General features: G+C 58.1%; 1 protein-coding gene across 1 annotated transcript; it reads left to right on the forward strand.

The window, feature by feature from the left end:
* Nucleotides 1-7105: 7105 nt before the first annotated feature.
* LOC137677441 (kallikrein-14-like) lies at nt 7106-11163 on the forward strand. The gene is made up of 5 exons (XM_068424744.1): nt 7106-7187; nt 7306-7468; nt 8372-8625; nt 9786-9922; nt 11008-11163. Exons 1-5 carry the CDS (start codon nt 7106-7108, stop codon nt 11161-11163), a joined length of 792 nt encoding a protein of 263 aa, XP_068280845.1.
* The last annotated feature ends 2497 nt before the right edge of the window (nt 11164-13660 follow it).

The following is a 13660-nucleotide window of genomic DNA, read 5'->3' on the forward strand; positions in this document are numbered from 1 at the left end:
CCCGCGTCTGCGAGTTCACCCGGTGGATCCACGAAACCATGAGGAGAAACGGCCACCTCTGAGCCACCTCCAAGAAGACTCCACCCCCTTGGCCCACCCAACCACCAGAGGTCTTCTTCTCCCTTCTCCCACCCCCAGGAGGAGCTCCTGGAATAAAGCCCTATGAAACGTGGCTACCAACCATCATGGTGTGGCTTCATCATGGACGTGGAGGCCATGGGGTTGAGGGGAGGGGTGGGAGGACGGTGGCCACCATCCATCATGGCGTGGCTTCATCGTGGACGTGGAGGCCACGGGGTGGAGGGGAGGGATGGGAGGATGGTGGCCACCATCGGCATGGGGAGGTAATGGCCCCAGGCCTGAGGGTTGGGGGTGGTGGCCATGGGGGACAACTGGTGGCCACCATATTTGGTGCTGGTGGTCATGGTAGTGACCTGCAACCACATATCTGGTGCTGGTGGCCATGGTGGACAACCCATGGCCACGTGTATGTGGTGCTGGTGGCCATGGTGGACACACATGGTCACGGTGGGCACTCATGGCCACATGAATCTGGTGCTGGTGGCCATGGTGGACAACTCATGGTCACGTGTATCTGGTGCTTGTGGCCATGGTGGGCAACCCATGGTCACGTGTATCTGGTGCTGGTGGCCATGGTGGCAACCTGCAACCACAGATCTGGTGCTGGTGGCCATGGTGGCAACCTGCAACCACAGATCTGGTGCTGGTGGCCATGGTGGACAACTCATGGTCACATGTATCTGGTGCTGGTGGCCATGGTGGCAACCTGCAACCACAGATCTGGTGCTGGTGGCCATGGTGGGCAACCCATGGTCACGTGTGTCTGGTGCTGGTGGCCATGGTGGCAACCTGCAACCACAGATCTGGTGCTGGTGGCCATGGTGGGACACTCATGGCCACATGAATCTGGTGCTGGTGGCCATGGTGGACAACCCATGGCCACGTGTATCTGGTGCTGGTGGCCATGCTGGACAACCCATGGCCACGTGTATCTGGTGCTTGTGGCCATGGTGGGCAACCCATGGTCACGTGTATCTGGTGCTGGTGGCCATGGTGGCAACCTGCAACCACAGATCTGGTGCTGGTGGCCATGGTGGCAACCTGCAACCACAGATCTGGTGCTGGTGGCCATGGTGGACAACTCATGGTCACATGTATCTGGTGCTGGTGGCCATGGTGGCAACCACACATGTGAAGCTCAGGAAGCCACGGATGGTGACCCACCACCACGTATGTGCAGGTCTGGAGGTCACGTATGATCCTCTGTGTAAACCAGGAGTAAAGCCAGGAGGTGGCTCCTCCCGGGGCCGCGTGGGCGCCCTAATTGGGCGCCAATTAAGAGCTCGCTAACGAGGCGGCCGCTAACGAGGGGCCCCCCACCGCGAGAACCAGTCGGGCCAAGGTTCTCCGCCCTGTTTACACCAGTTACACCCAGTAGGACCTGCTGGGGGTGGTGGGGGGGAAGCCCCGCCCATCCCACGCCTTGGCCACGCCCCCTGGCCGGAAGTCCCGCCCACCATGAGCAGGACGAGGTGAGGGCGCCCCCTAGCGGGGGTGTGCGCCCGTGGGGCAGCGTGTGGTGGGGACATGTGGGGATGTGGAGGTGTGGTGGGGACGTGTGTCATGGGCGTGCAGGCGTGTTGGGGACGTGTGGACACGTGTCATGGACACGCAGACGTGTGTCATGGACATGTAGACGTGTCATGCATGTGCAGATGTGTGTCATGGACATGTGGACATGTGTCATGGACATGCAGTCGTGTCATGGACATGTGGACACGTGTCATGGACATGTAGACGTGTTGTGGACGTGTGGACATGTGGTGGAGACGTGGACGTGTGTCATGCACATGTGGACACGTGTCATGGACATGTAGACGTGTTGTGGACATGCAGACATGTTGTGGACACGTGGATGTGAGTTGTGGACATGTGGACACGTGTCATGGTCATGCAGACGTGTGTCATGCACATGTGGACGTGTGTCTTGGACGTGTGGACATGTGTTGTGGACAAGTGGACATGTGTGGTGGACATGTGCAGTGGACATGTGGACGTGTGGACCTGTGTTGTGAATGTGCAGACGTGTGTCATGGACATGTGGACACGTGTTGTTGATGTGCAGAAGTGTCGTGGACTTGTGGACGTGTGTCATGGACACGTGGACGTGTTTTGTGGATGTGTAGACATGTGTCATGGACATGCAGATGTGTGTCATGGACCTGTGGACATGTGTTGTGGACCTGTGGACGTGCGTTGTGGACATGTGGACATGTGTCATGGACATGCAAACATGTGTCATGGACATGCAGACGTGTCATGCATGTGCAGATGTGTGTCATGGACAGGTGGACACGTGTTGTGGATGTGCAGACACTTGTCATGAACTTGTGGACGTGTCATGGACATGTAGACGTGTTGTGGACATGTGGACGTGCATTGTGGACATGTGGACACATGTCATGGACATGCAGACGCGTGTCATGCACATGTGGACGTGTGTCATGGACAGGTGGACACGTGTTGTGGATGTGCAGACACGTGTTGTGAACTTGTGGACATGTCATGGACATGTAGACGCGTTGTGGACATGTGGACGTGTGTCATGGACAGGTGGACACGTGTTGTGGATGTGCAGACACGTGTCATGAACTTGTGGACGTGTCATGGACATGCAGACACGTTGTGGACATGTGGACGTGCGTTGTGGACACGTGTCGTGGACATGCAGACGCATTGTGGACATGTGGATGTGTGTCATGGACAGGTGGACACATGTTGTGGATGTGCAGACACGTGTCGTGAACTTGTGGACATGTCATGGACATGCAGACGTGTTGTGGACATGTGGATGTGTGTCATGGACATGCAGATGTGTTGTGGACATGTGGATGTGAGTTGTGGACATGTGGACACGTGTCATGAACATGTAGACGCGTGTCATGGACATGCAGACATGTGGACGTGTGGACACGTGTCATGGACACGCAGATGTGTTTCATGGACATGTGGATGTGTGTTGTGGACATGTGTCATGGACATGCAGACGTGTGTCATGCACATGTGGACACGTGTCATGGACATGTAGACGTGTTGTGGACATGTGGACGTGCGTTGTGGACATGTGGACACATGTCATGGACATGCAGACGTGTTGTGGACATGTGGATGTGTGTCATGGACAGGTGGACACGTGTTGTGGATGTGCAGACACGTGTCATGAACTTGTGGACATGTCATGGACATGCAGACGCGTTGTGGACGTGTGGACGTGCGTGTGGACACGTGGACACGCATCATGGACATGTAGACATGTGTCATGCATGTGTGGACACGTGTCATGGACATGTGGACACGTGTTGTGGATGTGCAGACACATGTTGTGGACTTCTGGACGTGTGTCATGGACATGTGGACGTGCGTTGTGGTCACGTGTCATGGACATACAGACGTGTCATGGTCATGTGGTGTGGATGTGTGTCATGGACGTGTGGTCGTGTGTTGTGGCCACGCAGAAACGCGTCGTAGACGTGTGGACACGTGTTGTGGACACGTGGAGATGTGTCGTCACGCAGGGGTCTGCGTGTGGGTCTCCAAAGCTGGTTGGCCAATCACGTGTTGATCTCTGAAGCTGGTTGGCCAATCACGTGCTGACCTCTGAAGCCGGTTGGCCAACCAGCACGTGGTGGGTCTCCAAAGCTTCTTGGCCAACCAGCACGTGGTGGGTCTCCAAAGTTGGTTGGCCAATCATGTGCTGACCTCTGAAGCTGGTTGGCCAATCACGTGCTGACCTCTGAAGCTTCTTGGCCAACCAGCACATGGTGGGTCTCCAAAGCTGGTTGGCCAATCACGTGCTGACCTCTGAAGCTGGTTGGCCAATCACGTGCTGACCTCTGAAGCTGGTTGGCCAACCAGCACATGGTGGGTCTCCAAAGCTGGTTGGCCAATCATGTGCTGACCTCTGAAGCTGGTTGGCCAATCACGTGCTGACCTCTGAAGCTTCTTGGCCAACCAGCACATGGTGGGTCTCCAAAGCTGGTTGGCCAATCACGTGCTGACCTCTGAAGCTGGTTGGCCAATCACGTGCTGACCTCTGAAGCTGGTTGGCCAACCAGCATGTGGTGGGTCTCCAAAGCTTCTTGGCCAACCAGGATGTGGTGGGTCTCCAAAGCTGGTTGGCCAATCACGTGCTGACCTCCGAAGCTGGTTGGCCAACCAGCAGGTGGTGGGTCTCCAAAGCTTCTTGGCCAAGGGGACTTGCTGGCTCACCAGGGCAACCGGCCAATAGCACGCGCCGATCTTCAAAGCCATCAGCCAATGAGCACGTCTCCATCTCCAAAGCCAGCCAGCCAATCACGACGCTCCGAAGTCATTGGCCAATCAGATCACGTGTCCAATGACCAACGCCACCTCCAACATGACCGGCCAATCATCTCCCTTCCCAAAGCCGCTTGACCTACCAGCATCATCACATCTCCAGAGCCAATCAGCACCTCCGCTTGGCCGCAGCCAGCCAATCGGCAGCCAATGACCACCAGAACCCAACCGACCAATCAGGGCGCGCCGTGAGAACGAGGCAGAGGCGGGGCCACCCAAGAGGATTAGCCAAGGCGTCTTCACGCCCATCAAGACGCCTCCAACTCAACACCCCGGGGGTGGGATTGGCCAAGGATCACGTGGGTGGGGCGTGGGCGGGGCCATGGTGGTGTGGGCGGGGCCACGGTGGAGGAGGAGGAGGAGGAGGAGAAGACCCAGGGACCGGTCGGGACGGTTTTCTTTGGGCGTTGGGTTCCTCCTGGGAAGCGTCAGCGAGGAACCGAGCGACTTCGGTGGAGGAGAAGTGGGGTGGCCACCTCCAAGCCACCACTGGCCACCCCCCGGCCACCGGTGGGGCACGGCGGGGACCTGTGGAGAGGTTTGTTGGACGGGTGGTGGTGGTGGGGTGGGGTGGGTGGGGACCCTTCGGCAAGAGGTTGCGGTCCGTGGTGGTTCCTTCTGCTTGGTGGCCCTGGTCTCCATCCATCCCTCCTTGGTTGCTTCATCCTTGATGTCCATCCATCCTTGTTCTCCATGGTTGACCCATCCCTCTGGCCCTGGTCTCCATCCATCCTTTCTTCTCCATGGTTGACCCATCCCTTCATCCCTGGTCTCCATCCATCCTTTCTTCTCCATGGTTGACCCACCCCTTCATCCCTGGTGTCCATCCTGCCTTCCTTCTCCATGGTTGACCAACCCCTTCATCCCTGATCTCCACCCATCCCTCTTTCTCCACATCTTCTTCATCCCTGGTGTCCACCCATCCCTCCTTCTCCACGTCTTCTTCATCCCTGGTGTCCATCCATCCCTCCTTCTCCATATTTGACTCATCCCTCTGGCCCTGGTGTCCATCCATCCCTACTTCTCCATGGTTGACCCCTCCCTGATCTCCATCTCTCCTTCCTTCTCCATGGTTGACCCACCCCTCGTGTCCATCCATCCCTTCTTCTCCATGGTTGACCCCTCCTTGATCTCCATCTCTCCTTCCTTCTCCATGGTTGACCCATCCCTCGTGTCCATCCATCCCTTCTTCTCCATGGTTGACCCCTCCTTGATCTCCATCTCTCCTTCCTTCTCCATGTTTGACCCATCCCTCGTGTCCATCCATCTCTTCTTCTCCATGGTTGACCCCTCCCTGATCTCCATCTCTCCTTCCTTCTCCATGGTTGACCCACCCTCCATCCCTGGTGTCCATCCATCCCACCTTCTCCACGTCTTCTTCATCCCTGGTTTCCATCCATCCTTCCTTCTCCATGGTTGCTTCATCCCTTGATCCCAGACCTTCATCCATCCCTTCTTCTCCATCATCCCTCCATCCCTCCTTCTCCATGATCTCCATCCCTCCATCCATGATCTCCATCCATGATCTCCATCCCTCCTTCCTCAGCCTCCCATCCTCATCCATCCATCCATCTCCATGGGGCCCACCATCCATCTCCATGGGGCTCACCACATCTGTCCATGGGGTCCACCACCCATCTCCATGGGCCCCACCACCCATCTCCATGACTCCCACCACCCATCTCCATGAATCCCACCTCCCATGTCCATGAGGAGCAACAACCTGCACCCATGGGACCCATTTATCTGTGGGGCCCGTGGCACATGTCCACAGGGCGTGGTGACCCACACCCATGGGTGGCTCCAGGCCATGGCCATGGGAACCGTGACCGACGGTCACGTGGAGCTTTGACCCACTGCCAGGAGGAACCATGACCCATGGAGAACCATGACCCATGGGAAACCATGACCCATGGAGATCCATGACCCATGGAGAACCATGACCTACAGCCATGAGGAACCATGACCCATGGAGAACCATGACCCATGGAGAACCATGACTCATGGAGAACCATGACCCACAGCCATGAGGAACCATGACCCATGGAGAACCATGACCATGGGGAACCATGACCCATGGAGAACCACGACCCATGGAGAACCACGACCCACAGCCATGGTGACCCACCTCCCACAACCACCTGGACCAATGACCCATCTCCTTGCAACCCCAACCCACATCCACAGCGACCAATGACCCACCTCCAAGGTGGCCTCCAACCCCCACCCTTGAAGACCTGTGACCACCAACCAGGGTGGGGACGTAGCCACGACCTTCACGGGCCACGCCCCACAGCCCCACCCCACGGGAGGCATCCAAGGGCAGTGTGAGGTGCTGGGAGGTCAATCGCCTGGAGACAAGGAGGAGGAGGTGGAGGAGTTGGTGGAGCTCCTAATTAGGGCCCTCATTAACGATGACTCCGTTGATTGCCACCGTGGCACCCGGGATTATGATGTCACCGCGCGATGACGGGGCGAATCGTGTAGCTCCAACTCCTGGGTGGAGGGGACCGAGGTGACAAGGGGAGGCCACCACCACGCTGGTGTAGACCCCAAACTGGTGGAGAGCCACCATGATGTCCCCCACACCCCAAAACACGTGGAGGTACCACGATGGTCCAAGGAACATCTCGTCTTCTCCTGGAGTGGGACAGAAGGTCCAGGTGAAGCCATGAAGGGTCTAGAACTTTCTGTCCCCACAGTGGCCATGGAGATGCGAGTCATGGTGGCCACCAGGCTATGGGGTACCGTGAAGATACTGGGAGCACTGGTCTTGGTGGCATCTACAGGTGAGTGCGTGACCCATGAGGAACCATGACCTTCTGGACCATGACCATGGTGGAGGGTGTGGCCAACAGTGGAGACACGCGTGTGGTGGCACTGACGTGTGTCCCTCATCCCTTGTAGCCTCCTCATTGGCCGGTGACACGCGTGTGGTGGGCGGGATGGACTGCGCGCCCCACTCGCAGCCGTGGCAGGCGGCCATCTTGGACATGTACAAGCTCTACTGCGGCGGCGTCCTCGTGGACAAGCAGTGGGTGGTGACGGCGGCCCACTGCACCACGCCAGGGTAAGGGTGACGTCACGCGTGTCACGGGGTGTCCCCACCCCCCCAGGTGTGCCACTGCCACCACGCACCAGCCGTGGTGGGCCCCCATCCCACGTGTCATGGTCTTCATGGCCTACACGTGTCCTGGGGTGTGGTCCCATGTAGGTCATGGGCATGCTGTGGTCTACACGTGTCCTGGCCATGCCATGTCCCATGGCCAACCCATGACCACACCATGGCCTCCTAGCCCCACCACGTGGCCCAAGGTCTCCGTGGTTGTAGCCACCTCACCACGTGGCCCATGGTCTCCGTGGTCGTAGCCACCTCACCACATGGCCCAAGGTCTCCGTGACCACACCATGGCCTCCTAGCCCGACCACATGGCCCAAGGTCTCCGTGACCACACCATGGCCTCCTAGCCCCATCACGTGGCCCAAGGTCTCCATGGCCACACCATGGCCTCCTCGCCCCACCACATGGCCCAAGGTCTCCATGACCACACCATGGCCTCCTAGCCCCACCACGTGGCCCAAGGTCTCCATGACCACACCATGGCCTCCTAGCCCCACCACGTGGCCCAAGGTCTCCATGACCACACCATGGCCTCCATGACCACACCATGGCCTCCTAGCCCCACCACATGGCCCATGGTCTCCATGACCACACCATGGCCTCCATGATCACACCATGGCCTCCTAGCCCCACCACGTGGCCCAAGGTCTCCATGACCACACCATGGCCTCCTAGTCCCACACCATGGCCTCCTAGCCCCACCACGTGGCCCAAGGTCTCCATGACCACACCATGGCCTCCTAGCCCCACCACGTGGCCCAAGGTCTTCATGACCACACCATGGCCTCCTAGCCCCACCACATGGCCCATGGTCTCCGTGGTCATAGCCACCTCACCACATCTCCACCGTAGGGTCACCACCATCCGCCTGGGCAAGCACAACCTCTACACGCGGGAGTGGGGCGAGACGCAGAAGATGGCCCAGAAGTTCCTGCCCCACCCCGACTACGACCCCACCACCAAGGACAACGACATCATGATGATAAAGCTCCTCACGCCCGTCACCCTCACCGACAGGATCCAGCCCATCGCCGTGGCCTCCTGCCTCCCAGCGCCTGGAACCACCTGTACCACGTCAGGATGGGGGGCCACCACCTCCCCAGAAGGTACCCAGTACCCTTGGGCTCTTCTAGATGCCTGGAGACCCTCCTGGGGGGTCTGGGGCCACACCTGGAGGTCTAGGTCCTCTCCTGGAGGTCTGGGGCCACACCTGGAGGTGTGGGTCCTCTTCTGGAGGTCTGGATCCTCTCCTGGAGGTCTGGGTCCTCTCCTGGAGGTCTGGGTCCTCTCCTGGAGGTGTGGGTCCTCTTCTGGAGGTCTGGATCCTCTCCTGGAGGTCTGGGTCCTCTCCTGGAGGTGTGGGTCCTCTCCTGGAGATGTGGGTTTCCCCCTGGGACATCTGGGTCATCTCCTTGGCACCTTGGGACTCTCTTGAGTGTCTGGGTCCTCTCCTGGACATCTAGGTCCTCTTCTGGACTCCTGGGTCTTCTCCTGAACACCCAAGTCCCCTCCTGGGCACCTATGTCCTCTCCTGGACCTCTAGGCCCTGTCATGGACATCTGGGTCTTCTCCTGAACACCCAAATCCTCTCCTGGACACCTGGGTCCTCCCGTGGACATCTGGGTCCTCTCCTGGACCTCTAGGCCCCCCTCATGGACATCTGGGTCCTCTCCTGGGCACTGGTGTCCTCTCAGGAGAACCTGGATCCTCTCTCATATGCCTGGGTGGTCTCCTGAACATCTGGGTGGTCTCCTGGCCATCTAGGTGGTCTCCTGGACACCTGGGTGCTCTCCTGGACATCTGGGTGGTCTCCTGGACACCTGGGTGCTCTCCTGGACATCTGGGTGGTCTCCTGGCCACCTGGGCGGTCTCCTGAACATCTGGGTGGTCTCCTGGACATCTGGGTGAACTCCTGAACATCTGGGTGGTCTCCTGGCCATCTCGGTGGTCTCCTGGACATCTGGGTGGTCTCCTGGACACCTGGATGATCTCCTGAACATGTGGGTGATCTCCTGGCCATCTGGGTGGTCTCCTGGACCAAACAATCCCCAAACTTCACATTTTTCCCCCCAAAACCGAGCTGGAGAAGTCAATTTCTCAGAGAAGCCCCAACTCCTCCTTCTCCAGCGGTTGAGGGTGGACCATCGGCGCTGGGAGGGGGGACTTTTTGGGGTGGGGTGGGTGATCTTCTACCGGTTCCTGGGTCGATTGCTCTGGTTTCTCTCTTCCCCCCCCATCTTCCCCGTCCCACCGTGTCCCGTCTCAGTCACTTACCCGGACGTCTTGCAGTGCGTCAACGTCACCATCTTCTCCACGGCCGAGTGTCAGCGGTTGTACCCCGGTTCCATCACCGAGAACATGGTGTGCGCCGGGAGCCTCCAAGGCGGTAGGGACTCCTGCCAGGTACGGGCCAAACATCTTCTACCTTGGTCAATTGGTCATCTCCAAGGTGGATCTTCTTGGAGGAATGGGGATCTTCTTGGAAGACCACAATGGGGTCTTCCTCTGTTGACCATGGGTCATGAAACCAATGAGGGTTGGCCAACCCAGTGATGTTCTTCAACCAAACAAGGGTTGGCCAACTCAACAGTTGGGTTCTTCAACCAAACAAGGGTTGGCCAACTCATGCATAGTTGGCCAACTCAACAGTTGGGTTCTTCAACCCAACAGGGGTTGGCCAACTCGATGATGTTCTTCAACCAAACAAGCGTTGGCCAACTCTACAGTTGGGTTCTTCAACCAAACAAGGGTTGCCCAACTCAAGGAGAGTTGACCAACCCATCAAGTAGAGTTGGCCAACTCAACTGTTGGGTTCTTCAACCCAACAAGGGTTGCCCAAATCATTCATAGTTGGTCAACTCAACAGCTGGGTTCTTCAACCAAACAAGGGTTGGCCAAATCATTCGTAGTTGGACAACTCAACTGTTGGGTTCTTCAACCCAGCAAGGGTTGGCCAACTCAAGTAGAGTTGACCGACCCATCAGTAGAGTTGGCCAACGCATCAATGGTTGGAAAGGCCAAGGAGATATGGACAAGCTACTGGGGTGGTTGGCCAACCCAGTGATGGTCAAACAAGCTACCCAACCATCAGCTGACCCAACGGGTGTTGGTGACGCAATGGGTGTTGATGACCCAATGGGTGTTGATGACCCAACGCAATGATGGTGGAACATCTCAAGACTTGGACAACCCAATGTCATGGGTTGATTAACCCCAAAAAGGTTGACCAACCCAGCTGGAGGTGACCAACCCAATGGTGGTTGGCCTACTCAATGGTGGTTGGCCAATCCAATGATGGTTGGCCAATCTAATGATGGTTGGCCAACCCAACAACAGTTGGCCAATCCAATGATGACCAACCAACCCAACAACGGTTGACCAACCCAGAGAGGTCACTCAACCCAATGAAGCCCATCAACGATGGGTGAAGCTCCAAGGTGTCGGCCAACCCAACGAGGGTTGGGTGACCCAATGGTGGCTTTCCATAGGGTGACTCCGGAGGACCTCTGGTTTGCAACGAGACCCTCCAAGGCATCGTCTCCTGGGGCATGGAGAAGTGTGGACAACCCAAAAGACCTGGTGTCTACACGAAGGTCTGTAGATACTTCCAGTGGATCCAGAAGATCATGAAGGACAACCAATGACCCTCCAGCAACCTCGGGGGGGTAGAAGGTGGGAGGTCCACGCTCTCCACGGCTCTGGGACAAGGTCGTGGGTAGAGGCGAGGTCACCTGGTGGAGGTGGGGAGAAGGTGGGTGAGACAATTAAAGCGTTGAGATGTTCCGGTGGGAGATGGTCTCCTTCCAACCTCCAAACCAAGGTCAAGGTCAAGGTCAAGCCCAACCGTCCCTTCTCCAAGGTCATCCATGGTGGCCACTGGTGGCCATGGGCTTCCTTTGAAGGTCAGGTCATCTCCACCCACCCCAACTTGGTGGCTTTCCAGGAGGAGAAGTTGATTTGATTGGAAGATGGAGCTCGGGTCCTTCACAGGTGGTCTCCTGCCTGGAGGAACGCCATTGGTTGAGCTCTTTCCAAGTCCCACCCACCCCAAAGTGGGGCAATATCATTGGTTGGGCTCTTCCCAAGTCCCACCCCCAGGTGGGGCCACACCATTGGTTGAGCTCTTCCCAAGCCCCACCCACTCCAAACTGGAGACACACCATTGGTTGAGCTCTTTCCAAGCCCCACCCACCTCAGATTGATGAAACACCATTGGTTGAGCTCTTCTCAAGCCCCACCCACCCCAAAACGAGGCCACCCCATTGGTTGGGCTCTTCCCAAGCCCCACTCACCCCAAAACGAGGCCATCCCATTGGTTGAGCTCTTCCCAAGCCCCACCCACCCCAAAATGAGGCCATCCCATTGGTTGAGCTCTTTCCAAGCCCCGCCCACCCCAAAACGAGGCCACCCCATTGGTTGGGCTCTTTCCAAGCCCCACCCACCTCAGATTGATGAAACACCATTGGTTGAGCTCTTATCAAGCCCCACCCACTCCAAACTGGAGACACCCCATTGGTTGACCTCTTCCCAAGCCCCACCCACCCCAAAATGAGGCCACCCCATTGGTTGAGCTCTTTCCAAGCCCCACCCACCCCCAATTGGAGACACACCATTGGTCAAGCTCTTCCCAAGCCCCACCCCCAAACTGGGGCCACCGCATTGGTCGAGCTCTTCCCAAGCCCCACCCCCAAACTGGGGCCACCCCATTGGGTCCCACCTCCCCCCGTGGGGGCGTGGCCGCCAGCCCCGCCAGCCAATCCCGCGCGGCGGCGCGACGAAGCTGTTTTGTTCCCCTTCATTAAGGCCTTAACCTCGTTACACATCTAATTAGCATTAACGAGGCGTCGGGGGGCGGGGCAAGGAGGGGGATTTGTTTAATCCCGAGTTAATTGGGCGGGAGGCGGGAAGGGGGCGGGGCCAGGGTGGGAATGGGGGGGTGTGGGGGTGCCCCACCCCACAGCACCCCATAGATCCCATATGGGACCCACGTCACCCCATAGATCCCATAGGGACCCACGTCACCCCATAGATCCCATAGGGGACCCCACGTCACCCCATAGATCCCATAGGGCACCCACGTCACTCTATAGATCCCGTAGGGCACCCACGTCACCCCATAGACCCCATAGGGACCCACGTCACCCCATAGATCCCATAGAGCACCCACGTCACCCCACAGATCCCATAGGGCACCCAGGTCACCCCATAGGCACCCCAGGGGACCCCTGTCACCCTATAGGTCCCATAGGGCACCCATATCACCCCACAGCTCCCATAGGGCACCCATGTCACCCCATAGATCCCATAGGGCACCCGTGTCACCCTATAGACACCATAGGGCACCCAGGTGTCCAGGGCTGCCCTATGTCACCCCATAGATCCCATAGGGCACCCACGTCACCCCATAGGCACCACAGGGGCCCCCCATCACCCCACAGCTCCCATAGGGCACCCATGTCACCCCATAGATCCCGTAGGGCACCCACATCACCCTATAGACGCCGTAGGGACCCACGTCACCCTATAGACACCGTAGGGCACCCACGTCACCCTATAGATCCCATACGGCACCCTTGTCACCCCATAGGCACCGTAGGGGACCCCCATCACCCCATAGGGCACCCAGGTCACCCACATCACCCCATAGATCCCATAGGGCACCCATGTCACCCCATAGATCCCATAGGGCACCCAGGTCACCCCATAGGCACCCCAGGGGCCCCCCATCACCCCATAGATCCTATAGGGCACCCACGTCACCCCATAGACACCATAGGGACCCACGTCACCCCATAGATCCCATAGGGCACCCGTGTCACCCTATAGACACCGTAGGGCACCCAGGTGTCCAGGGCTGCCCTATGTCACCCCATAGGTCCCATAGGGAACCCAGGTCACCCCATAGATCCCATAGGGCACCCACATCACCCCATAGATCCCATAGGGCACCCGTGTCACCCTATAGACACCATAGGGCACCCAGGTGTCCAGGGCTGCCCTATGTCACCCTATAGATCCCACAGGGCACCCACATCACCCCATAGACCCCATAGGGACCCACGTCACCCTATAGATCCCATAGGGCACCCATGTCACCCCATAGACACCATAGGGACCCATGTCACCCCATAGAGCACCCAC

This window comes from Nyctibius grandis, unplaced genomic scaffold (assembly GCF_013368605.1).
Source record: "Nyctibius grandis isolate bNycGra1 unplaced genomic scaffold, bNycGra1.pri scaffold_59_arrow_ctg1, whole genome shotgun sequence".
Classification (NCBI taxonomy): domain Eukaryota; kingdom Metazoa; phylum Chordata; class Aves; order Nyctibiiformes; family Nyctibiidae; genus Nyctibius; species Nyctibius grandis.

Excerpts from the sequence above, each read along its gene's own strand:
- LOC137677441 (XM_068424744.1), top strand. The coding sequence starts at position 7,106 with ATGGAGATGCGAGTCATGGTGGCCACCAGGCTATGGGGTACCGTGAAG. Across the intron at positions 7,469-8,371 it reads GCCCACTGCACCACGCCAGG|GGTCACCACCATCCGCCTGG; the intron begins GTAAGGGTGACG and ends TCTCCACCGTAG. Across the intron at positions 9,923-11,007 it reads GCGGTAGGGACTCCTGCCAG|GGTGACTCCGGAGGACCTCT; the intron begins GTACGGGCCAAA and ends GGCTTTCCATAG.